This window comes from Anomaloglossus baeobatrachus, chromosome 2, assembly GCF_048569485.1.
Source record: "Anomaloglossus baeobatrachus isolate aAnoBae1 chromosome 2, aAnoBae1.hap1, whole genome shotgun sequence".
Taxonomy (NCBI): domain Eukaryota; kingdom Metazoa; phylum Chordata; class Amphibia; order Anura; family Aromobatidae; genus Anomaloglossus; species Anomaloglossus baeobatrachus.
In genome coordinates this window covers 95137194-95163739 of record NC_134354.1, presented here as the reverse complement: position 1 = coordinate 95163739, position 26546 = coordinate 95137194, and the positions used below count along the sequence as shown (strand labels likewise).

General features: G+C 43.0%; 1 protein-coding gene across 2 annotated transcripts in view; it reads left to right on the top strand.

Annotated features, from left to right (window-relative positions):
* The window catches only part of TRPV1 (transient receptor potential cation channel subfamily V member 1), an 80479-nt gene that overhangs the window by 22808 nt on the left and 31125 nt on the right, over window positions 1-26546 (top strand). For both annotated transcript variants that reach the window (XM_075335181.1, XM_075335182.1), the window contains exons 6-11: window positions 348-646; window positions 2485-2661; window positions 3529-3687; window positions 4128-4211; window positions 19497-19567; window positions 23302-23467. In XM_075335181.1, the coding sequence (XP_075191296.1) occupies window positions 348-646; window positions 2485-2661; window positions 3529-3687; window positions 4128-4211; window positions 19497-19567; window positions 23302-23467 (956 nt within the window). The remainder of the gene's footprint in view (window positions 1-347; window positions 647-2484; window positions 2662-3528; window positions 3688-4127; window positions 4212-19496; window positions 19568-23301; window positions 23468-26546) is intronic.

The window sequence follows — 26546 nt, the reverse complement described above, 5'->3', positions numbered from 1 at the left end:
GGTGGGCGTAATGTTACGGCCGCTCATCTCCGCCCCTCCGCTTCTATTGGACGGCCGCTTAATGACGCCGCTGTGACGCCGCACGAGCCGTCCCCTTAGAAAGGTAGTGGTTTGCCGGCCACAGCGACGTCGCTAGGCAGGTAAGTCCGTGTGACGGGTCCTAACGATGTTGTGCGACACGGGCCGTGACGCACAACCGACGGGGGCGGGTACGCTTGCTAGTGATATCGCTGCGTGTAACGGGGCCTTTAGTGTATTAAAAGACATATTATTTTGAAAATAGATTTCAGTTTCTATGTATGGTGTCCGCTAACTATTTTTGCTATTCCTCTTCTTTTTATTATCAGGAGAACTGCCTTTATCGTTGGCAGCCTGCACCAATCAAATAGAAATTGTCCAATATCTCCTACAGAACCAGTACTCTCCAGCCAATATTGCTGCCAGGGACTCTTTTGGAAACACAGTGCTTCATGCCTTGGTTGACATTGCAGATAATACAGCAGAAAATACAAAGTTCGTAACCAAAATGTATGGAGAGATTTTGGTTTTGGGAGCACAAATTAAACCATCATTGAGACTAGAAGATATGACGAATAAGAAAGGTTTGACTCCTCTAACTTTAGCTGCCAAAACGGGGAAAATTGGGGTAAGTAACAAAAAAATACTAAAGACTGAATTGCCATATCCAGTTTTCAATGTGGGTTTTCCTGCCATAATTTGCTTGTACATAGCCTTGTAATGCGCACATAAGGCCATGGTAGAGAGAGATATAGCAGATGAAATAAGTATTAAAAGCGTCACCAATTTTCTAAGTAAATATATTTCTAAAGGTGCTATTGACATGAATTTCTCACCAGATGTCAGTAACAAACAATCCACACAGGCAAAGAAATCAAACCTTAGATGTTCATAAAATTAAGTGATGTGTAACTATGAGAAATGATACAGGGAAAACGTATTGAACACGCTTACTGAAATTTATTTAATACTTCACAAAAAAAGCCTTTGTTGGTAACAACAGCTTGAAAACACCTCCTGTACAGAGCAACTAATCACATGCATTGCTCAGATATGATTTTTGCCCATTGTTACAATCAAACACTCTTCAAAAGAAATCAAACCATAGATTTTCATTACTTTAATGATGTTTAATAATAAGAAATGACACAGGAAAAAAGTATTCAATACACTTACTGACATTTATTTAAAACTTCGTACAAAAGCCTTTGTTGGTTATTACAGCTTCAAGACGCCTTCTGTATGGAGAAACTAATCACATGCATTTTCTCAAGTGTGTTTTCGCCCAAAATTCTTGAGATAGCTCACTGGTTGTACCCATCATGAGATGTTTCTTGTGTGGCAGCATAGTCATAAGACAGCTTTTTATAGACAATCAGTTGAACCAGCTGATATTATTTTTCACTAAGTGGTAGGACTGCATTCTAATTACTGATACATTTCAGCTAGCGCAATAACTTTCTATGGAGTTTTGCACCTCTCTTTCTTCATGTGTTCAATACTTTTTCCTGTGTCATTTGTCATTATTACACATCACTAAATTTATGGTGGATTGGATGGATTATTACCGACATATAGTGAGAAATTCATGTCAATAGCATCTTTAGAAATATATTTACTTAGAAAGTTGTTGATATGTTAAATACTTATTTCCCCCTAGATAGAGATCTATAGGACTCTCATAAAAACAGAATGAAAAAAAAAATGATACCTTTGAGATGTGGTGCTGATGAAGCCCTCTATGAATCCCACAGACAGCTGAGATCAACCAACAAAGATGCTCTTGATCATAGAATCCCAGAGTTGTTCCTGGAAGTCAAGGTCATCAGACAAAACTGGCCAATTTTGGATATGTGATGAGGACAAATTCCCTAGAAAGGGTGATGCTACTTGCAATAGTCAGCGGTAAAATGAAACAGAGGAGACCGAAAGCTCATTAGATGGAGTGAATGGCCATCAAGAATGACATGGGAATGAACATCAAGCACTTGAAAGAAGCTGTGGAAAATAGGGAAGCATGGCGAGAACTACAGAGTATCCAAGGGTCAGACACAAATGAATAACTACTATCAGAGATATGTTACTACATAGAAAACAGAGAATCATACTATATACAAATATACTTGCTATATACATACACGTATAAACTACAGTGGCAATAGTACTGTGCCCATAACAAGCCAGATGGTATCCACAGTGCCCAGGGACTCACACTGCAACAAACAGTGCCCGTATTGTACCAAACAGTGCCTATAGAGTATCATATGTGGCCAAAATAGCCTCACAGTTCCTACAGAACAGGCCATGAAGCCACAGAATATCCCTGAGTTGTACTCAAAGATACTGGCATTTTTAAATGATTGGCACATTGTATTTTCTTCCTATATATCAGAAATTTAGGAGGACATATCCGCTATGACACAATATCTTTGGGCTGTTTAGTAACAACTATTTTTATGCTTTCAGGTTTTTGCCTATATTCTCAGGCGAGAAATAAAGAACCCAGAGTGTCGGCATCTCTCTAGAAAGTTCACTGAATGGGCATATGGGCCGGTCCATTCTTCCCTGTATGATCTTTCCGGTGTAGATACAACAGAAAATAACTCAGTCCTTGAGATCATCGCCTACAGCAGTGAAACACCGGTGAGGTCAATGTAAGAGGGTCATTTGTTTTGGGTTTGACAAATGAACCAATGCTCCACTCAATGGTGGCATAGTGATCATGCAGAGTCAGCTAGTTATAAGTGGAACAAATTTTACTTAAAGGGAATCTGTCAGTAGGTTTTTGCTATCTCATCTGGAGCAACATGATATAGGCAAAGAGATTCTGAATCCAACAATGTATCACGTAGACTACTGGGTGCAGACGTTCTGACACAATCTCAATTTTTAGGTTTAGTCATGTAGCAGAATCCAGAGGGCTGGCCACACCAGGTTCTCTATAGAGATTGTAGATTGACAGTGAGGTGTCAATCAGAGGAGAAGGTGTGCTGGACTGCCATGTATGTGAGTTTCAAGTTCTGTAATGATAATTGCCTTGCTGCTTAAACAAACATAGCAAATAAACAAAAAACTGGACTGTGACAAAACAGGCATCCATGAACTGTCTGTGTTAACACTTGTAGCATGCTGGCTTCAGGTTACATAGCAAAAATCTGCCAACAGATAATCGTTAAAGAGGACCTGTCACCGGGTCAACAGTGTCCAATTTTTGCTCTTATTTTATTCCCGCAACTATCCTAAAATATTCAGTTTTTTTGTTTTTCTTATATCAAACAAATGGTTCCATAGATATGGGCTTTTTATTCCATGGTGATTTTTATTATGTTTACAAGAGGGCGTGGCTCATAGAATAATTATTCAGAGCTGCCTAAAGACACGCCCCCAAAGAACCTTGTGAGCCACGCCCCCTTTGTGGTGGTTCGGATCTAGACACTGAACGTAGGGGGGCAAGTCAATGAGAACAAAGCCTTCCAGTAATGATGTGAATTTTACATCCATATTCTACAGAACCGCCATGACATGTTGCTGGTGGAGCCGCTCAACAGGTTATTACAAGACAAGTGGGATCGTTTTGTCAAAAGTATCTTCTACTTGAACTTCCTGACATATGTGATATATATCACCATCTTTACCATTGCTGCCTACTACAGACCAGTCGTGGGCAATGTAAGCTCTTTTAATTTATTAGATTGAGAAGTTAGAATGAAAATTGTATAGAATTGACGTAGAACAAAGCGTCATCAGAAAATCAACTAGTGTTTTTATAAAGTTTTTATGTTGAATATATTTCTAAAAATGTTTTATAATTAATTTTATTTTCCATATCATATCAATATTAAAAATTATGTTGAAGTCTGATAATTTTTACACTTGCCAATAAAGGCCCCCATACACATCATATAAAAGTCACCAGAACAACTACAGCCATCTGTGTATATGGGGCCTCCCAACTGTCCACCAAATATGATGGAAGTATCTGCAGGTTTAAATTTTGGGGGATTTGATGCTCTGTGTTAAAAAAATAAACAAAAAAAAAACCCCCCTGAGCTCTGGTCCATTTTACAACATGATTAGGTGTAAACTAACATTTGTGTTGTATTTGTCAGCCCCCGTTCCCTGTAGATAGTAAACTTCGTGCCACCGGGGAGGTGATGACTGTGATCGGTGGAATCTATTTCTTTTTTAGAGGGGTAAGTTAATGCTGTGAATACAGCTGTATCAGAAATCTGTGAATATGCTTTATAAATATAGGAAGAAAACATAAAATGTTTCTAACATTTATCTAGAACAGGGGTGAACAATTAATTTTCCCGAGCACCACATGACAGACCGCGACTGGTGTGAGGCTGAACCAATAGGCTGAAATTAATTCTGCTCAATACTAATATTAACATATTCATTATAATAATATTAATTGTATCAAATAATATTGAGCAGAATTAAGTATGCTGACATCCCCCTATATATACCCTATGTGCCCACAAACAATCCTCAATATACAGCATGAGCACCCAACACAGCCCCCTACATGCAGAAATAGCACATAACTCCCTATATACAGTATGAGCCCCATACATAGCCGCTCTATATACAGCATTATTCCTCACATAGCCTCATATATACAGTGTGAGCCCCCACACAGCCTCTCTATATACAGTATAAGCTCCCACAATCTTTTAAATATGGCATGAGGACCCACATAGCCTCCTATATACAGTATGAACCCCAAACATAGCCTCCTATATACATTATGATCCACACATAGCCTAATAAATACATTATAAACCCCACATACCCTTGAATATAGAGTATAAACTTCCACATAGCCCCTGTATACAGTAGCCCCTATAGACAGTATGAGCCCTCACATAGCCTCCTAAATACAGTACAACCTCCCAAATAGCCTCCTAAATACATTATGAGCACCAGAAAACCACATAGCCCCAATATAGACATTTTGAGCCACCACAAAGCCTCCTGTATACAGTATGAGCCCAACATATACCGCTACAGTGCTGGCCAAAAGTATTGGCACCCCTGCAATTCTGTCAGATAATATTCAGTCTCTTCTTGAAAATGATTGCAATCACAAATTCTTTGGTATTATTATATTCATTTAATTTGTCTTCATTGAAAAAAAATTAAAAAAAATTGTCATAAAGCCAAATTGAATATAATTCCACACCAAAAAAAAAGGGGGTGGACAAAAGTATTGGCACTGTTTGAAAAATCATGTGATGCTTCTCTAATTTGTGTAACTATCAGCACCTGTAACTTACCTGTGGCACCTAACAGGTGTTGGCAATAACTAAATCACACTTGCAGCCAAGTGATATGGATTAACCCCTTCACGACCACGGGCCGTAAAATTACGTCCCTGCGGTCATAACGTTACTGCCCGCGGTCTGCAAGTCACGTGACTCCCGATAGTTGTCATGGTAGCACAGGGTCATGTGATGACTCCTGTACTACACCTGACTTGCTTTCACTTTCGCTGTGCCAGCGGCACAGCCAAAGAGAAAGAGAGCGTATCTGCTGTTTACAGCCTTGTAGCTGTGATCATCAGATACTGCAGAGCGATCGGAATGCTGATCGCAATAGCCCCCTAGGGGGACTATTAAAATAAAAAAAAAAAAGTTAAAAAAAAAGTTTTAAAAAATAAAAAAACCCCTAAAAGTTCAAATCACCCCCCATTCGCCCCATTGAAAATTAAAGGGTTAAAAAAAAAATATATATACACACATTTGGTATCGCCGCGTTCAGAAACGCCCGATCTATCAAAATATAAAATCAATTAATCTGATCAGTATACGGCGTAGCGGCAAAAAAATTCCAAACGCCAAAATGACGTTTTTTTTGTCGCCACAACGTTTGTGCAAAATGCAATAAGAGGCGATCAAAACGTAGCATCTGCGCAAAAATGGTACCGTTAAAAACGTCAGCTCGAGACGCAAAAAATAAGCCGTCACTGAGCCATAGATCCCAAAAAATGAGAACGCTACGGGTCACGGAATATGGCGTAAAACGTGCGACAAACCGATTTTTTTTAACCCCTTATATAAAAGTAATCCTATACATGTTTGGTGTCTACGAACTCGCACTGACCTGAGGCATCACACCCACACATCAGTTTTACCATATAGTGAACACAGTGAATAAAATATCTCAAAAACCATAGTGCTGTTGCACTTTTTTTTGCAATTTTTCTGCATTTGGAATTTTTTTGCCGTTTTCCAGTACACTGTATGGTAAAACTGAGGGTTTCATTGAAAAGTACAGCTCGTTCCGCAAAAAATGAGCCCTCACATGACCATATTGACTGAAAAATAAAAAAGTTACGTCTCTCAGAAAAAGAATGGCGGAAAAAAAATGGAAAGCGAAAAATCGGCCAGTCGTGAAGGGGTTAAAGTTGACTCAACCTCTGTCCTGTGTCCTTGTGTGTACCACATTGAGCATGGAGAAACGAAAGAAGACCAAAGAACTGTCTGAGGACTTGAGAATCCATATTGTGAGGAAGCATGAGCAATCTCAAGGCTACAAGTCCATCTCCAAAGACCTGAAAGTTCCTGTGTCTACGGTGCGCAGTGTCATCAAGAAGTTTAAAGCCCATGGCACTGTGGCTAACCTCCCTAGATGTGGAAGGAAAAGAAAAATTGATGAGAGATTTCAACGCAAGATTGTGCGGATGGTGGATAAAGAACCTCGACTAACATCCAAACAAGTTCAAGCTGCCCTGCAGTCCGAGGGTACAACAGCGTCAACCCGTACTATCCGTCGGCGTCTGAATGAAAAGGGACTGTATGGTAGGATACCCAGGAAGACCCCACTTCTTACCCCGAGACATAAAAAAGCCAGGCTGGAGTTTGCCAAAACTTACCTGAGAGAGCCTAAAACGTTTTGGAAAAATGTTCTCTGGTCAGATGAGACAAAAGTTGAGCTTTTTGGGAAAAGCCATCAATATAGAGTTTAGAGGAAAAAAAAAAGAGGCATTCAAAGAAAGGAACACGGTCCCTACAGTCAAACATGGCGGAGGTTCCCTGATGTCTTGGGGTTGCTTTGCTGCCTCTGGCACTGGACTGCTTGACCGTGTGCATGGCATTATGAAGTCTGAAGACTACCAACAAATTTTGCAGCATAATGTAGGGCCTAGTGTGAGAAAGCTGGGTCTCCCTCAGAGGTCATGGGTCTTCCAGCAGGACAATGACCTAAAACACACTTCAAAAAGCACTAGAAAATGGTTTGAGAGAAAGCACTGGAGACTACTAAAGTGGCCAGCAATGAGTCCAGACCTGAATCCCATAGAACACCTGTGGAGAGATCTCAAAATGGCTGTTTGGAGAAGGCACCCTTCAAATCTCAGGGACCTGGAGCAGTTTGCCAAAGAAGAATGGTCTAAAATTCCAGGAGAGCGTTGTAAGAAACTCATTGATGGTTACCAGAAGCGGTTGTTCGCAGTTATTTTGGCTAACGGTTGTGCAACCAAGTATTAGGCTAAGGGTGCCAATGCTTTTGTCTGGCCCATTTTTGAAGTTTTGTGTGAAATGATCAATGATTTGATTTTTGTTTCATTCTCTTTTGTGTTTTTTCATTGCAAGCAAAATAAATGAAGTTAATAATACCAAAGAATTTGTGATTGCAATCATTTTCAAGAAGAAACTGAGTATTATCTGACAGAATTGCAGGGGTGCCAATACTTTTGGCCAGCACTGCACATATAGTATGTGCCACACATAACCTCCTAAATAGAGTTGAAACCAGAAGTTTACATACACTATCTAAAAAGACACATATGCATGTTTTTTCTCACTCTCTGGCACAAAATCAGAATAAACCTTTCCCATTTTTGGTCAGTTAGGATTACCAGAATTATTTATTTTTGCTAAATGCCAGAATAATGAAAGAGGGAATGTTTTAAGGCCTTTTTATTACTTTCTGCAAAGTCAAAAGTTTACATGCACTAAAGGCTGCTTTACACGCTGCGATCTCATTAGCGAGATCGCTAGCGTGCGTACCCACCCCCATCATTTGTGCATCACGGGCAAATTGCTGCCTATGGCAGACAAAATCGCGCGGACCCTCACACATACTTACCTGCCTAGTAACGTCGCTGTGACCGGCGAACCGCCTCCTTTCTAAGGGGGCGGTTTGTTCGGCGTCACAGCGACGTCACTAAGCGGCCGCCCAATAGAAGCGGAGGGGCGGAGCTCAGCGGGACGAACATCCTGCCCACCTCCTTCCTTCCTCATTGCCAGCGGCCGCAGGTAAGGTGAGGTTCCTGACGAACAACATCGTACCTGCAGCAGCAACGATAATTGGGAATTGGGGGACATGTCACCGATTAGCAATTTTAAACGTTTTTGCGCCGATTCAAAATCGCTCATAGGTGTCACATGCAATGACATCGCTAACGCGGCCGGATGTGCGTCACAAATTCTGTGACCCCAACGACATCGCTTTAGCGATGTCGAAGCGTGTAAAGCGGCCTTTAGAGTACTATGCCTTTAAACAATATGGGACAGCCCATATGATAATGTCATGACATTGAAAGCTTCTGATAGGTTTATTGGCAACATCTGAGTTAATTAGAGATACACCTGTGGATGTATTTTAATGCACACCTGAAACCCACTGCTTCTTTGTGTAGCTTCATGTTAAAGTCAAAGGAAAGCAGCCAAGATCTGAAGAAGAGAATTGTGGACTTGCACAAGTCTGGTTCATCCTTAGGTGCAATTTCCAAATACCTGAAGGTGCCTCGTTTATCTATACAAACAATTATATGCAAGTACAAACAAGATAGGAATTTCCAGCCATCATACTGCTCAGGAACAAGACTGGTTCGGTGTTCCAGAGATGAATGTGCTTTGGGTCAGACATGTGCATTTCAACCCAAGAACAAAAGCAGAAGACCTTGTGAAGATGCTGGTGCAAGCTGGTAAGATTGTGTCATTATCCATAGTAAATCAAGTACTGTAAAGGCCACTCTGCCAGGAAGAAGCCATTAATAAAAAAAACCCCAAAACATAAAAAGCCAGATAAATGTTTTCAAATGCACACAGGAACAAAGACCTTAATTTTTAGAGACGTGCTGTGGTCTGACAAAACTAAAATTGAACAGTTTGACCATAATGACCATCTTTATGTTTAAAGGAAAAAGGGAGAGGCTTTAAAGCTTAAGAACACCTTCCCAACTGTGAAACATGGTGGTGGCAGTATCATGTTGTGGGGTTATTTTGCTGCAGGAGGGACTGGTGCATTATGAGTAAAGAAGATTATGATTACAGATTACTGAAGCAACATCTCAAGACATCAGCCAGAGACTTAGGGTATGTGCACACGTTGCTTTTTTTTCCGCGCGGAAAAAAACGCACCCTCTGGCAGAGGGGAGAATTGTAAACAATGCTTTTTGAGAAACAACGCATCGAAAACGCATGCGTTTTTCATGCGTTTTTCATGCGTTTTTCATGCGTTTTTTTAGGTGCGTTTTTTAAGACTTGTCAGTGATAATAAAGTTGGTTGAACACAGACCTTTGGAAAAAAAAACCTGTGATGTCATTTCCTTCTCCACATTCTGTTTGGATAAATGGGAGGGCTTGGAATGGAAGGAGCACCATTTGAATTTTGGAAAAGTTGAAATAAACTTCGCGCACCAAGCCCCTTAGGTACCTATACGTCAGAAAACCCCCACAAGTGACCCCATTTTGGAATCTGCACCCCTCAAGGATTTTATTCAGGAGTATATTAAGCATTTTGAATCCACAGCTACTTCACCCAAAATGTTGCTGTAGCAACAATATTCTCACTTTTAGGCCCGCTTCACATGTCAGTGAAAAACATTGACGTTTTTCACTGGCGTGTAAAACACGCACATGTCCCTCCGTGTGCCGTGAATCACGGCACACGTGGGTTGTCTAAGTGCAATCCGGGCTCCGTTCTCCGTGGCCCGTGATTGCACTTAGAGATTAACTCACCTGCACCCGCTCCCGCTCTCCATGGTGCTGATCGCTCCCGCGGTGCAGCATCCGGCCGGCGCTGACCCCCGCAGCAGCTGCTTCCGGGTTGGCTGTGTCGTGCATCATGAATATGCGCGACAATAATGAGCCGGCACAGAAGGAACAGGGAGGACGGGCTGCAGAGGACATCGCTGGACGCCGGGTGAGTTAAAATGTTTTTTATTTTAAAAGTACGTTTTTTTCTGGCACGTGTTTCACGGATCACACCACTGCGTGGTCCGTGGGACATCAGTGATGCCAGAAAAAAATGGACATGTCTCCGTGCGGCAATCACGCACACGCGGGTACGCCGCATGGAGACACGTGCAGTGAAAAATCACTGACGTGTGAGCAGACCCATTCATTATAATGGGTCTGCGTATGTCAGTGATCCTGGTACGTTTAAAAAAAAGCACAAACGTCCCAGAATCACTGACGGGTGAAAGAGGCCTAAGGCTATGTGGCCATGATCCAGCGACACGGCGTCTAGTACACAGTGCCAGCCTTCCTGCAGCTGCCCATGCCCACGATTTGGGTTCAGGCTGCTGTGGAGCTCTATACTACCTGCAGAGAACACTCGTCTCCGCAGCATAAATTGACATGCTGAGGCTCGGGAAGCCACGCTACCGGTCAGTTTATGCTGCGGAGAAAAGAAGCACAGTGGGCATGGGATCTCCAAAAATCCTTCCACTGTGCTTCTACTGCACAACGCAGCGTTATGGACGCAGGGAAAACACTCAGCGCCCATAACGCTGCAAACCCTGATTGTGGACACACAGCCTAAAAAGCGTCAATGGATGAAGGGATGTCAAATATATAGAACGTCCTACCCCCGCCTGCATATTCTAAGCTGGCACCTTTAGTACCTTTCATGTGGCACTAAAGGGTGCCTAGCTTAGTATTTATCCAATAAAAAAAAAAAAAAAAAAAAAAATGAAAAAAATGGCGTGGGGTCCCCCCTATTTTTGATAGCCAGTCAGGGTAAAGCAGACAGCTGTAGCCTGCAAACCACAGCTGACAGCTTCATCTTGGCTGGTGATCAATTTGGAGGGCTCCCCATGTTTTTTTTTTTATTTATAAATAAAGAATAAAAAAAAAAATAACGTGGGGTCCCCCCAAATTAGATCACCAGCCAAGGTGAAGCTGACAGCTGGGGTCTGGTATTCTCAGGGTGGGAAGAGCCATGGTTATTGGACTCTTCCCAGCCTAAAAATAGCAGGCCGCAGCCGCCCCAGAAGTGGCGCATCCATTAGATGCGCCAATCCTGGCGCTTCGCCCCAACTCATCCCGCGCCCTGGTGCGTTGGCTAACGGGGTAATAAATGGGGTTGATACCAGATGTGTAATGTCACCTGGCATCAAGCCCAGCAATTAGTGATGTCACGGCGTCTATCAGACACCCGACATAACTAATTGACAGTAAACAAAAGCAAAAAAAGACAACAAAAAATGTTTTATTAGAAAAAACACTCCCCAAATCATTCCCTTGTTCTCCAATTTAATAAAAAAAAATGGGTCCGCAGAAATCCATATGGATGTCCCACGTCGCCTCTGGACCTTCTAGAATATGGGGGCACGTTCAGGAAACGTATCCCCCATTTTCTAGGAGGGCAGACCCTCCATTTGAGGAGAGTGGGTGCAAAAATCTGCACCCACTCTCCCCGGGTCACAGCTGCAGAGTGCGAGCAGCCAGCACAGCTCTCTGAACACAGTGCTGGCTGTCAGCTGCTCTGCTCATGTGACCGGCCGGCGTCTGCTGTGAAGGAGGAGGGAGCCGCGGGGGATCAGCGCTGCGACCGGACAGGTATGTATGACACCGGGGGGGGAATTGGGGTGAACGGGCAGGGCCTGGGGAACAGTTTTCTGTCGCATGTGTTATTGCACATGCGACAGAAATCATAGGAGCAGGGCGGCCGGTGCGCTACTGTGCGCGCGGCCATGTTGGATTTTTGGGAGGGGGGTCGGGGGTCGGGGCGGGCACTTTGGCGACACCGGGGGCTTTGCCAGGAAGTGAGGTCAACAGGAAGCCTCTTGACCTCACTTCCAGGTAGATGCCTGCGTTCTGGCGTGCCGACAAAGGCCGCGGACCGCAACAAAAAAGCAGGTCCATGCGTTGTGGCTGCGTTCTGACCCCACATCATTGATTTCAATGGGGGAGAGAACGCAGCCACAACGCACAAAAGAAGTGACATGCTGCTTTTCTTTCCGCACCGATTTTTGGCATCCAAAACGCTGCGGAAAGAAACGCAGCATGTGCACTGATTTTTCAGCTTTCCCATACACTTTGCTGGGAAAGCTGAACGCATGCAATTTGCCACTGAAACGCTGCGGTTCAAAACGCAGCGTTTCCGCGGTAAAAAACGCATCGTGTGCACACAGCCTTAAAGCTTGGAAGGAAATGGGTCTTCCAAATAGAAAATGACCAGAAGCATGCTGCCAAACTGGTTACAAAGAGGCTTAAAGATAACAAAGTCAATGTTTTGGAGTGGCCATCACAATACCCTGATCTCAATCCTATTGAAAATTTATGGTCAAAGCTGAAAAGGCAGCTGTGAGGCTCAGTTACACCAGTTCTGTCAGGAGGATTGGGCCCATATTCCTACCAACTATTGTGAGAAGGGGGCGTGGCCTGGACGGCAATGTGAGGAGACATGTTTGTGGAGCTCTCCTGCAAACTCCCTTGATAAATCCCTGAACACTGCTGTTATCACTGCCTCAGCTGGCTGTCAGGAAGATAAGGTGGTGAGGACTTATCTGGGGTGAGTCTGGTGGATGCAGAGAGGTGCCATGGTCCGTCCCAGGCAAAAAGATAATGGAGGTGGGAAAGTCCCCAGCTCTCAAGATGGTGCCATGATAAGGCAGGAAGCTGAGAAAGTTAATGCAGCCTGTCAGGAGAGGATGCAGATCGCTGCAAGGCTGGAGAAGTTTGCCTGGACTCCAGAGAAATCACTTCAGCATATAGATAACAGAGGTGAGAAAGGAGAGGAGGGAGAAGACAATGCCAGCTCTGATGATATGGGGGATGGTGAAAAGCAGCAAGATAAGACAGGAGAAGTGGAGAAAACACATAGTGCAGAGGAGGCTCCAGAAAACCCCACTTTAAAGGACGTTTTTGCAGTGGTGTCTTTTTGTAAAGAAGCTCTGACTACCCTGACAAAGCAAGTTAAGGGATTACAGGCAGAGGTTGCTGACATTAAGAAAGACCTCAAGAAAGCAGATCTGAGAACAGCGGCTGTGGAGGAGAGAGTGGGGATAACAGAGGATCATATTACAAAACTACAAAAGTCTGAAAAAACATTTGCACAGCAGATAGCTGAAATCATGGCAAAAAATGATGATTTAGAGAACCGCTCTAGAAGAAATAACATCCGAATTGTCGGCATCCCTGAGAAAGCAGAAGGAAGAAACCCCACTGAATATGTAGAAGACTGGCTCAGGGGGAAAATTGGTGCTAATGTCTTATCCAAGCTCTATGCCGTGGAACGTGCACACAGAGTCCCGATGCAGCCACAACCAGCAGGCAGGGGCCCTCGCACTATGCTAGCCAAGCTCCTCAACTACAGAGACAGGGACACTATACTGCGAAAGGCAAGAGACATGGAGGATCTTATGATTGACGGCCAGAGAATTTCCATATACCCGGACTACTCCATTTCTGTTCAAAAGCTACGTATGACTTTTACAGGAGTAAAGAGGCGCCTGCGAGAGATGGGGGTGCAATACTCAATGATGTTCCCGGCAAAGCTAAGAGTGACGGCGTTGGAGCGGGTGCACTTTTTTACAACTCCGGAGGAAGCCATGCAGTGGTTGGACGCAAACGAAAAGCGGATCCGTTTGAAGGAATGAGCTGACTGTCTGAATCTGCAGTGTGTTGGAGAAGGCCGGCTGAGGCTCTACGACATCCTTAGGGAGCTTACAGGGGACCCTTCTTGTTTTTTCTTTTTCTCTCCCCCTTTTTTTTTTTTCTTTTTCTTTTTCCTCCTTCCCTTTGGGATTGAGGTAGTATGCAGGGGGAATGCGAAGGGTTTGATGTGAGCTTCGCAGGACATGGGGACTGCCTAATTAGGCGCGGTGGTGGTATTTACAATTTGAGATTCCAGTTTAATTACTGTTCGCCATTTTACTGTTATATTGGTTGAGTGGAATATGATTATACATAGAAAGGGTGGGAGTGGAGAATTGTTGGAAAAGGGACGAGTTTTAAAATGTGTCTAAGAGGGGAAGGTGAGGGAGGTAGGGGGGAATTTAGTAGGGATTATGGACCAGGTTTGGAAAACCCGATGCTTCACGGGAGTACTCGAAAACAGGAAGTGGTGGGGAGCAGGAGGGGAAGGGGAGCAGGGGGGGAGGGGGGAAAGGGGTAGGGTAGAGGCAGCATGGGGAGATACTACAAGGTTTGATGGTTTTACTGGGTGGGATAATGGGGGATAGAATTAAGGTGTTGAGTTGGAATATTAGAGGGTTATCAGATAGGTCTAGGAGAGCGGCAATAATTAAATATGTTCAAGACCAGAACCCGTCAGTAATATGTCTACTAGAAACGCATCTCACAAAGGAGACAACACATGTTTTAAATAGGAGATGGGTGCAGAAGGCCTATCATTCCACCTTTTCCAACTATGCAAGGGGTGTATCACTGCTGATCCATAACTCTGTGCAATATGAAGAGATAGAAGTGTATGTGGATAAAGAGGGACAGTGTGTGGCCGTCAAGTGTAAAATATTTGGCAGACTCATGTGTATAGCTGCAATATATATACCACCTCCATATAAGTGCACCAAACTAAGGGAGATGAGGGAGTTCTCTGAGAAGGGGGGAGTAATCCCTTTTTTACTGGTGGGGGACTTCAATAATGTGATAGACCTGTACTGGGATAGGAGTAGTAGACCTCCAGGTATTCAGGATAGTTGTATGACTTCGTTTGGCACTCTTATTGGGGAACTTGGAATGGTGGATGCCTGGCGAGTGAGGAATGGGAGGGTATCCTGCTTCTCTTGTTATTCGGCTTCACATAACACTCTGTCCCGCATTGACATGGCTCTAGCTAGTGATCTGATGGATTTAATGATAGGCGACGTGCAATATCTGACAAGAGTGATTTCAGATCATAGCCCAATTCTAGTGTCCATACGAAGGGGGACCCTGACAGGGGGAAGGAGGGGAGAGTGGAAGCTTCATCCAGCATGGATCCGTCATATTAATATGGGGAATATAGAACGGGATCTTGGGGATTTCTTTATCCACAACGAGGGTAGCACTGGTCCCATGATGGTATGGGATGCGATGAAAGCATACCTCAGGGGGCTCCTGTTCAGGGATATCTGTAAACGTAAAACACAGACGAGGCAGGATGAGAAAGATAGCCTGGAGGCCTTAGATAAGGCAGAGCTGGAAGCAATTCGGAGTAATACTACGGACGCGAAGCAAAATCTTAGGCAGGCGCATGAACAGGTTAATAAGATGCTTTTGGAGAAGGCGGTAAGGAAGCAGGCGTTCCAAAATTTGCATTTTTATGAGGAGGGGGAAAAAGTTGGTCATCTATTATCAGTCATAGCTGCAGCTCAAAGGAGTAGTTCATTTGTGCATGGTATGGACACGGTGGAGGGGACACAGGTCACTGAGGTTGAGGAGATCCTTGGGGTCTTTAAAGATTTCTATCGCACGCTATATTCTTCTAGCGGAGAGATGAGGGTGGAAGAGGTGGACTCATTTCTTGAGCGAGGTGAGCTTCCGGTGCTGTCTGTGGCGGATAGAGATAAGCTGGAGTCACCTATTACTATTGATGAACTGGAGGGCACTCTGCATGGCATGAGCAATGACAAGGCACCGGGAGCAGACGGGCTACCAGTTGAAATTTATAAACAGTTAGAAGAAATCCTATTACCCAAACTATTGAAAGTCTTTGAGGTGGCGGAGGGGGAAGGTGTATTGCCTGAATCTATGAGAGAAGCAATAATAGTAGTAATTCCTAAGGAGGATAAAAATCCGAGGCTTCCAGACTCATATAGACCCATCTCGTTATTAACAGCGGACGTGAAGCTTCTGGCTAAGGTGTTGTCAAACCGGCTGACTGGAGTTATATCTAACCTAATACATATGGACCAATCAGGGTTCATGGCCAATAGGTCGACAGCTGCTAATATCAGGAGATTATATCTTAATCTACAGTTGCCGCCTGACAACCCTGGCCGGAGGGTGATCGCTTCGCTAGATGCCCAGAAAGCATTCGATAGTGTTGAGTGGGGGTATCTGTGGAAAGTGTTGCAGCATATGGGTTTTGGCCCACGGTTTGTAAAGTGGGTGCAGCTGTTATATAATAGGCCTATTGCTAAAGTTAGAGTTAACGGTATGACCTCCTCAGCGTTTGAGTTGCACCGGGGAACGAGACAGGGCTGCCCACTATCGCCGCTCCTATTTGCTATTGCAATAGAGCCTCTGGCGGCGGCCATTAGGAAATCAAAGGAGATCCATGGATTTAGGTATGGGCATCTAGAGGAGAAAATAGCTCTTTATGCTGACGATTTATTACTTTTCTTGGGGGATCCGTCAGCCTCATTGGATCATGCCATGCAGATAATAGAGAAATTTGGAGAAGTTTCGGGACTGACCATTAATTGGTCTAAATCGAGCCTCTTTAAAGTGGATGGGGAAGTAGCCTGGAGAAATGAGGATACTGGGGCTAACAAATTGAAGAATGTGGACGAATTTAAATATCTAGGTATCCAGATATCTTTACCAGTAGAAAAATACATACAGGTGAACTTATGGCCGCTCCTTAAAAAATTGAGAGCCAAAGTCAGTTGTTGGAAGAGTTAATTTACTAAAGATGGTAGTAATGCCTAAACTCCTATACATACTGCACAATGCCCCTGTTTGTATTTCAAAGAAAAGATTTAAAGGGATAAACTCACTGTTTAGGGACCTGGTGTGGGGTAAAAAGCAGCCTAGGGTGCGATTAGAGACTTTACAAAGGCCGAAAGATGAGGGGGGTCTAGCAATCCCAAATCCGGAATTGTATTATATGGCGGCGCAATGTCAACACCTCAGGGGCTGGTCTGATCGAGAGAAAGATGGGGGCATTAAAGAAGTGCTGGAATACATAGTGGGTAGAAGTCCATTGGTAATGGGACTAGAGGATGGTGCAGTGGGGCTCCTGGGTAGAACATCTCCTACAATGGCACTTATAAATAAGACCTGGGATAGGCTGAAAAGGGTGAGAGGGGTGACCCGGTTAACTAAGTTTACACCTATCTGGGATAACAGTAATCTCCCGGAGATTCAGAAAATGGGGAATACTGAGGAGTGGAGACGCAAGGGTGTAATATACATGCATCAGATATTGGACGGAGGAATTGTGAAATCGTTCCCGCAGTTACAGAGTGAGTTTCAGTTACCGGCGTCCGGCTGGCTCCACTACAGTCAATTAAAACATGCGATTGCAGCCCAAGCGGCTAAACAAAGTGTGGCCATGCAGACTGACCTGGTACTGGAGTATGTGTGTAAGGGCGAAGGAAGCACTAAAGGGATCATTTCTGGCACATATAAAGATATACTACATACCTTTCTTTTAGACTACCCAATTAAAGCTAAATCTAAATGGGAGGAGGAAGTTTGGCCGATAACGGAGGAGGTGTGGGAGAGTATCTTAGAGTATGTCCCTAAACTTTCCATGAGCGAACCGGCCAGACTGTCTCACCTATACGTGATTCACCGGGTATATAGGTCTCCTTTACTGATGTTTAAAATGGGGTTGAAAAGGAATTCGGAGTGTCCAAGGTGTCAGGGACCTGACGCAGGTATTTTTCATATGATGTGGTCTTGTCCGAGACTGGTCTCCTTTTGGACTAAGGTTATCCACAAGATAGGAAGAACATATGGGTGTGTCCTCCACAGGGAACCAGTGATATGCCTATTGGGATATGTTGAGGAGCTTGGGGTGGAAAATAATATGAAAATTGCCATTGCTAGGCTGCTGTATGCGGCAAGAAAGGAAATCGCCAGGTCCTGGATTAAAAAAGACCCCCCGACCAGGGGAGAGTACATTAAAAGGGTGAAATGTATTCTTCAGCTGGAACAGGGAGTGTATGAAAGAAGGGGGAATGTTAAAATGTTTGAGAAGCTGTGGTCTCCTTGGCTGCAATGCGAATAAGACGAGTGATGGACCAGTAAACGGGTCTGGGACCGGGATGGCCGTCTGAGACCTCTGATGTGTGTGTTTTGTTTTATTTGTGTTACTAGTTGTTCCTCCTGCACATAGGGGTGAACGGGATGGTTCTATAATGCAGTTGGAGGGTATTCTAAGTGTGTACTAAATGGGATGTAGTATCGGGGAGAAGTGTTGCTGCCGGGGTGGGGGGTTGGCGGGAGGGGGAGTTAAAGGGGTAATAGATGTGATAATCTTAATTTGGATGCCGATTTGTTATTCTGTTGTATGTACTCTGTTTTAATAAAAAAAGTATCTGATTTAAAAAAAAAAAAAACTATTGTGAGAAGCTTGTGGAAGCATATCCAAGATGTTTGACCCAAGTCATACATTTTAAGGGCAATGGTACCAAATACTAATGAAATGTATGTAAACTTTTGACTTTGCAGAAAGTAATAAAAATGTGCTAAAACATTCTCTCTCTCATTATTCTGGCATTTGGCAAATATAAATAATTTTGGTTCCTAATAGACCTAAAACGGGAAAGGTTTATTCTGATTTCATGTCAGATAGTGAGTAAAACATGGAGATGTGTCTTTTTAGATAGTGTATGTAAACTTCTGGTTTCAACTGTACATGCAAACATCCCATACACATTTGAAAACAGAAAAAAAACACCACATACTCACCTCGCTCCCCTTCTCCTGACACTCTGCTGCACTGACTCTTTGTACAACAGACGTGATGATGTCACATCATTGCATCTGCTGTCTCACCCACTGATTGGTGGAAGAAAGGATCGGCAGCCCCGACTTCCACCAATGTTCTCACCCCTGTCTGCATCTTGAGGATCCGGATAGTGGTGACAGAGGACTAGCAATGGAGGACGGGCAGAGGAAGAGAGGATGGTGTAGCCCACAACCCTCTGGATGTCTCAGTTTGGACTGGAAAAGTCAGAGGGCCAAATGTTGCCAGTGGGCCACACTTTGCTCAGCCCTGATCCTGCCAGCTATCTATCTAAAAAAATTGGGCAGCACCCCATTCAAGCATGAGAAAAAGTGAAGTGAGGGTGCTTTATTGACCCATCTCAATACGATAAATAAAGTACCCCACAGTGCTACCTGTGTTTTGTTCTTTATGTGTTTAATCATCGTCCAAGGGTATTGTGCAAAAACAGAAACATTGGTTTCCATGTTGCATCTATTTTTGCTATGCTTGTAACGGATGTTTTTTCTTCTAATTGTGGTTCCTTTACAAAAGGCTGACAACTGGGCGTATGAAAATTGCTTTAAATATTCTTTAGTAATAAGGATAAAATATACATTGTTTGGTCCTCCTTATAGATCCAGTACTTAAGGCAGAGACATCTGTCATTGAAGACATTGCTTGTTGACAGCTACAGTGAAGTTTTATTGTAAGTCTCCATTTTTTGGCTATTTCTTCTATTTCAATGTAAAGCAAAATGTAGTTGAAAAATTAAAATTAATATAGATGTTCCAGATTTACAAAGTAAGCCAGAAGCTTTTGATGGAAACATGTAGATTTTGAATGAGAAAAGTGTAGTCCTATGTGGCTTTCTACACAATTATTACTGCTTCCTCAAGGTTTTCCTCTGCTTTCTCAGGAGCAATCTCCTCTATTTAAAGGGGGTTCTTTACTTGTTACTGTCCTTGCATGTGTTACATAGTTACATAGTTACTTAGGTTGAAAAAAGACCTAGTTCAACCTTCCATCACAATATGTCCCCATGGGAAAACGTGGCAGTTACTGCTCTATTTTACTGCAGCACCTCCTCAGGTGACATTAAGAATTACACAGTGCCCATTCAAATAGTGCAGGACAGGACTGGTCCTTCATGGCTAGAGACTCAATTTGTAGCCGCTCTCCACACTCTCTGGCCAAAATATATGACCAAATAATAAGAAAATATATGAAAAAATGTTTATTAAATGGGAAAACCCTTTCTTTAATAAAGAAGAACGTTATATGTAAAGATGCAGTCTGGGAAACATATAGAGTGGGCAAAATAAATATTGAACCAATTTCCAAAGTAAAAATATTTCTAAAGGTGCTACTGACATGAATTTCTCACCAGATGTCGGTAACAGCCCATCCTATCCACACAGGCAAAGAAATCAAACCATAGATGTTCATAACTTTAGTGATATGTAATAATGAGATTAATGAGATATGACACAGGGAAAAAGTATTAAACATTAATTTATTTAATACTTTGTACAAAAGCTTTTGCTGGTCATTACAGCTTCAAGACTTCTCCTGTATGGAGAAACTAGTCACATGCATTGTTCAGGTGTGATTGTGACCTGAAGTTCTTGAGACAGCTCACTGATTTTACCCATCATGAGATGTTTATTGTGTGGCACCTTGGTAATGAGACACCTTTCTATAGGCCATCAGTTGAACCAGCTGATATTATTTTTGACTAAGTGGCAGGATTGCTTTCTAATTACTGATATATTTCAACTGGTGTCATGACTTCCTTGGCTTTTTGCACCTCTTTCTTTAAATGTTCAATATATTTTCCCTGTGTCATTATTTATTATTACACATCACTAAATAAATAGACATCTATGGTTTAATTTGTTTGCCCGTGTTGATTGGATGGGTTGTTACCGACATCTGGTGATAAATTCATGTCAATAGCACCTTTAGAGATATATTTACTTTGAAAATTGGTGACATGCTCAATACTTATTTCCCCTGATGTACATGTAATTTGTTGCTGATGGAGATACAATGAAAAGATTTTCAAACTCCTGTGTCTTGGTGCTTGGAATATGGATAAAGTAGAGTTAAAGGGTTATTCCCAAAATAGTAAATTATCTCCTATAATAGGAGATCATTTACTGGATGCTGGATGTCTGAGACCCCTAGTGATTAGTAAAACAGGGCTCTGAAATTGTCACCCGTTATATGGAGACAGGACAGAAGCCCCTAGGCTGGTCCTAAGACTTGTGACCCTGTGCTGTGCCTTATCTCGTAGGTACATTTGATGGTAACAAGGTTCGAGCCCCCAGCATGACCCTAACTCTTGTCCGGACCCTGATCTTACTCCACCTCTCCCACAATCTCAGGGCGGGCCAGAAAACACAAAGACAAAACCCCACAAAATGACACGGACAAGGGAGAACGGAAACTTGTACACACAGCATTCAAAACACACAGGAGAGACAATATGTTTATTGGGGGGCAACGCAAAAGGGGAGGAAGTAACACACAACAGGGGAACGCTCACACAACTCAGAAGCTCAGAATGAATCACCATAAACAGGAGAAACACCAAGACTGGGATCACTGGAGCTACAATTGGCACAAACAGTAAGAAAGGCGTGCTTAATATAGGAAGTAGAGAGCTGCATACGGCAATCAGCAATCTGAGAACTTATGTCCTGCTCACCAGTCTGCCGGCATTAACTCCTGCAAAGCTGAAGACCAGTGAACCTGATACAGCCGACGCCCGGCTCTGGCTGAATACTCCAGAAGCTTCAGGTTGCATGTCAGACTCTGCAGTGTAAACAGAGTCTGATGTCACCGTGCCAGCAGGTGTGTTCAGAGCTGAACATTGCATGACAGAAACTTGGAAACCAAGTTCTGAAGAGTCCCATCTTGAATGGAATATAGGTGCACATGCTCGACCTCTACTTTATTCATTGTCTACAGGACTGCCGGAAATAGTGGAGCACTGGACTCAGCTTTCTCTGGCAGTTACACTGAAAAGAAATAGAGCAGATATATAACATTTGCATCACCGCTCCAAGATGGAGCATTGCAGACCAGATTTCTCTGCAGCCATAGGGTACCTTCACACTTAGCGATGCAGCAGCGATCCGACCAGCGATCTGACCTGGTCAGGATCGCTGCTGCATCGCTACATGGTCGCTGGTGAGCTGTCAAACAGGCAGATCTCACCAGCGACCAGTGAACAGCCCCCAGCCAGCAGCGACGTGCAAGCGACGCTGCGCTTGCACGGAGCTGCCGTCTGGAAGCTGCGGAGACTGGTAACTAAGGTAAACATCGGGTATGGTTACCCGATGTTTACATTAGTTACCAGCGCACAGCTGTGTGTGCAGGGAGCAGGGAGCCGCGCACACTGAGCGCTGGCTCCTTGCTCTCCTACCATAGCTACAGTACACATCGGGTTAGCGCTGGCTCCTTGCTCTCCTAGCTGCTGTACACATCGGGTTAATTAACCCGATGTGTACAGCAGCTACATGTGCAGAGAGCCGGAGCCGGCAGCACAGGCAGCGTGAGAGCTGCAGATGCTGGTAACTAAGGTAAATATCGGGTAACCACCTTGGTTACCCGATGTTTATCTTGGATACAGCTTACCTCAGCTGTCAGACGCCGGCTCCTGCTCCCTGCTCGCTTCATTTGTCGCTCTCTTGCTGTCACACACAGCGATCTGTGTGTCACAGCAGGAGAGCGGCTTTGAAGAAAACGAACCAGGGCTGTGTGTAACGAGCAGCGATCTCGCAGCAGGGGCCAGATCGCTGCTCAGTGTCACACACAGCGAGATCGCTAATGAGGTCACTGCTGCGTCACAAAAACCGTGACTCAGCAGCGATCTCGGCAGCGAGCTCGCTGTGTGTGAAGCACCCCTTAGTCTCTGGATTTAGTGATTGTCCCAGCAGTTGGACAACCATCAATCAGTAATCTATCCTCAATCTCATTGCTTGGGGATGACTTACAATTTTGGGAATAACCCTAGTTTGTTTAAAAGAACTGAGAGTCCTCAGTGGTTGATGCCTTTTAATGGCTAACTGAATAGATGGTAATATAGCAGCTTTCGAGACTACTCAGGTCTCTTCATCAGGCTCAGTAACAACTGGGCGTATGAAAATTACTGAGCCTGATGAAGAGACCTGAGTAGTCTCGAAAGCTGCTATATATTACCATCTATTCAGTTAGCCATTAAAAGGTATCAACCACTGAGGACTCTCAGTTCTTTTATACAAACTTTTTTTATCTCTACTGGCTAACACGGTACAAAGATGTATTTTACGAGAATAACCCTTTAAGACATCTTGGAGATTGAGACCCTACATGATGGAGGTCCCTAGTAAATTGACCCCTTTTGCCCTTCCTATTATCTGACTCTTCTAATTTATATTTATATGTTTCTTCTAGTTTTTGTCAGTCAGTTTTTGTCTTGATGTCCGCTTTCTTGTACTTTCTTGGGAGACATGAGTATGTGGCGTTTATGGTCATCTGCTTAGCAATGAGCTGGGTCAATGTTCTATACTTCACACGAGGCTTCCAGCAAATGGGAATTTACGCTGTGATGATTGAGAAGGTCGGTGACGTTCCTACTCATGTTTGTTCTGTCCACATGGTTAACATTTACCTGTATGGATTTGCTAAATGTTAATGACCACACAACTAAGTCTAGGGAAATGTCCATTTCCTTTTGACGTCAGGATGATGGGTGTTATGATTGTAATGGACACCTGTCACCAGGATAGTCATCTTTATATTCATTACCCTTTTAAGACGTCCTAATAACACTAATTTAGCGACTGCAATTGCAAAGATGTCAGCCTGCAAGATTTATCTCAGATCAATGGAGCTGCCATTGGCTAAGTTGACACAAGTGTACTTAAAGATCCTCCACGTAATCATCCAATTTTTATCCAGAAAAAGCGGATGATTTTCCATTCGTTTCCATATTTTTTTAAATCTATATGACATCCATATGGCAGCCATTGTTATACTTTAAGAGTTATTACATTTTATTAAGAAATATGCAATACAATAGACAAGAAAGAAAGCATGGATTCGAATATTACATACAAATTTGACCAACAAATGAATTCCTTAGTAGTATATTATATATATAGTTATTACATTTTATAAGACCTAATACGGTTTTCTCTATGGGATCCGATATTCTGTTGCACACCCATCCCATAGTCTGTATAGCTGTTTGGTATCCGGAATACATTTTTTTCCACATGGACATTTGGTTTCTGTAAAAAAACTACGGTAATCTGAAAAGCCCAATTGAATGATCTTGTCCATGTGAGGTCAGGTTTTTGTTTTGTTTTTTTTTAATGACAGCACTTGGACCAAAAAATACATTTGTGTGATGTAGCCATAAACTGATGGCGAGGCAGAAGAAGTGCTTGTACTTTCATTAAAACATTCAGGAAATCCAGGAAAATGTCCCACCTCTCCACCTCCACCCCTCATGATACAGCTTTAAGTCATATATCTCCAGTTCTGAGAACCTATAATACATTTATGTGTGATAGATATTATTGGTATTCATTATTATATATGACATATTGTTATAAATTATAACTACAGTTAGGTCCAGAAATATTTGGACAGTGACACAAGTTTTGTTATTTTAGCTGTTTACAAAAACATGTTCAGAAATACAATTATATATATAATATGGGCTGAAAGTGCACACTCCCAGCTGCAATATGAGAGTTTTCACATCCAAATCGGAGAAAGGGTTTAGGAATCATAGCTCTGTAATGCATAGCCTCCTCTTTTTCAAGGGACCAAAAGTAATTGGACAAGGGACTCTAAGGGCTGCAATTAACTCTGAAGGCGTCTCCCTCGTTAACCTGTAATCAATGAAATAGTTAAAAGGTCTGGGGTTGATTACAGGTGTGTGGTTTTGCATTTGGAAGCTGTTGCTGTGACCAGACAACATGCGGTCTAAGGAACTCTCAATTGAGGTGAAGCAGAACATCCTGAGGCTGAAAAAAAAGAAAAAATCCATCAGAGAGATAGCAGACATGCTTGGAGTAGCAAAATCAACAGTCGGGTACATTCTGAGAAAAAAGGAATTGACTGGTGAGCTTGGGAACTCAAAAAGGCCTGGGCGTCCACGGATGACAACAGTGGTGAATGATCGCCGCATACTTTCTTTGGTGAAGAAGAACCCGTTCACAACATCAACTGAAGTCCAGAACACTCTCAGTGAAGTAGGTGTATCTGTCTCTAAGTCAACAGTAAAGAGAAGACTCCATGAAAGTAAATACAAAGGGTTCACATCTAGATGCAAACCATTCATCAATTCCAAAAATAGACAGGCCAGAGTTAAATTTGCTGAAAAACACCTCATGAAGCCAGCTCAGTTCTGGAAAAGTATTCTATGGACAGATGAGACAAAGATCAACTTGTACCAGAATGATGGGAAGAAAAAAGTTTGGAGAAGAAAGGGAACGGCACATGATCCAAGGCACACCACATCCTCTGTAAAACATGGTGGAGGCAACGTGATGGCATGGGCATGCATGGCTTTCAATGGCACTGGGTCACTTGTGTTTATTGATGACATAACAGCAGACAAAAGTAGCCGGATGAATTCTGAAGTGTACAGGGATATACTTTCAGCCCAGATTCAGCCAAATGCCGCAAAGTTGATCGGACGGCGCTTCATAGTACAGATGGGCAATGACCCCAAGCATACAGCCAAAGCTACCCAGGAGTTCATGAGTGCAAAAAAGTGGAACATTCTACAATGGCCAAGTCAATCACCAGATCTTAACCCAATTGAGCATGCATTTCACTTGCTCAAATCCAGACTTAAGACGGAAAGACCCACAAACAAGCAAGACCTGAAGGCTGCGGCTGTAAAGGCCTGGCAAAGCATTAAGAAGGAGGAAACCCAGCGTTTGGTGATGTCCATGGGTTCCAGACTTAAGGCAGTGATTGCCTCCAAAGGATTCGCAACAAAATATTGAAAATAAAAATATTTTGTTTGGGTTTGGTTTATTTGTCCAATTACTTTTGACCTCCTAAAATGTGGAGTGTTTGTAAAGAAATGTGTACAATTCCTACAATTTCTATCAGATATTTTTGTTCAAACCTTCAAATTAAACGTTACAATCTGCACTTGAATTCTGTTGTAGAGGTTTAATTTCAAATCCAATGTGGTGGCATGCAGAGCCCAACTCGCGAAAATTGTGTCACTGTCCAAATATTTCTGGACCTAACTGTATGTCTTTAAATATTGGAATAAATTGAACCTGTTTGTACATATGGCTTTATGCAGTTTTTACAATCTCCCTCTGTAATATTGACATGTAAAGATGCAGTGTGGTGAACATGTACAGAGCTGAAATAAGTATTGAACACATCACTAATTTTCTAAGTAAGTAAATTTCTAAAGATGCTATAGCCAGAAATTTCTCACCAGATGTTGGTAACAACCCATCCAATCGACACAGGCAAAGAAATCAAACCATAGATGTCCATAAATTAAAGGAGTTGTTCGACGGACAAAGTACATTTTATAGTTCAATAGATCTTAGATTGTGGGAACTGGAAAGACAAAAGGTGCAGATAGGGTCTTACCCGGGTGGGGGTAAAATGAAGTTAAGGCAAGTGTCGTTCATCTGAGGTAGTTGTGAGAG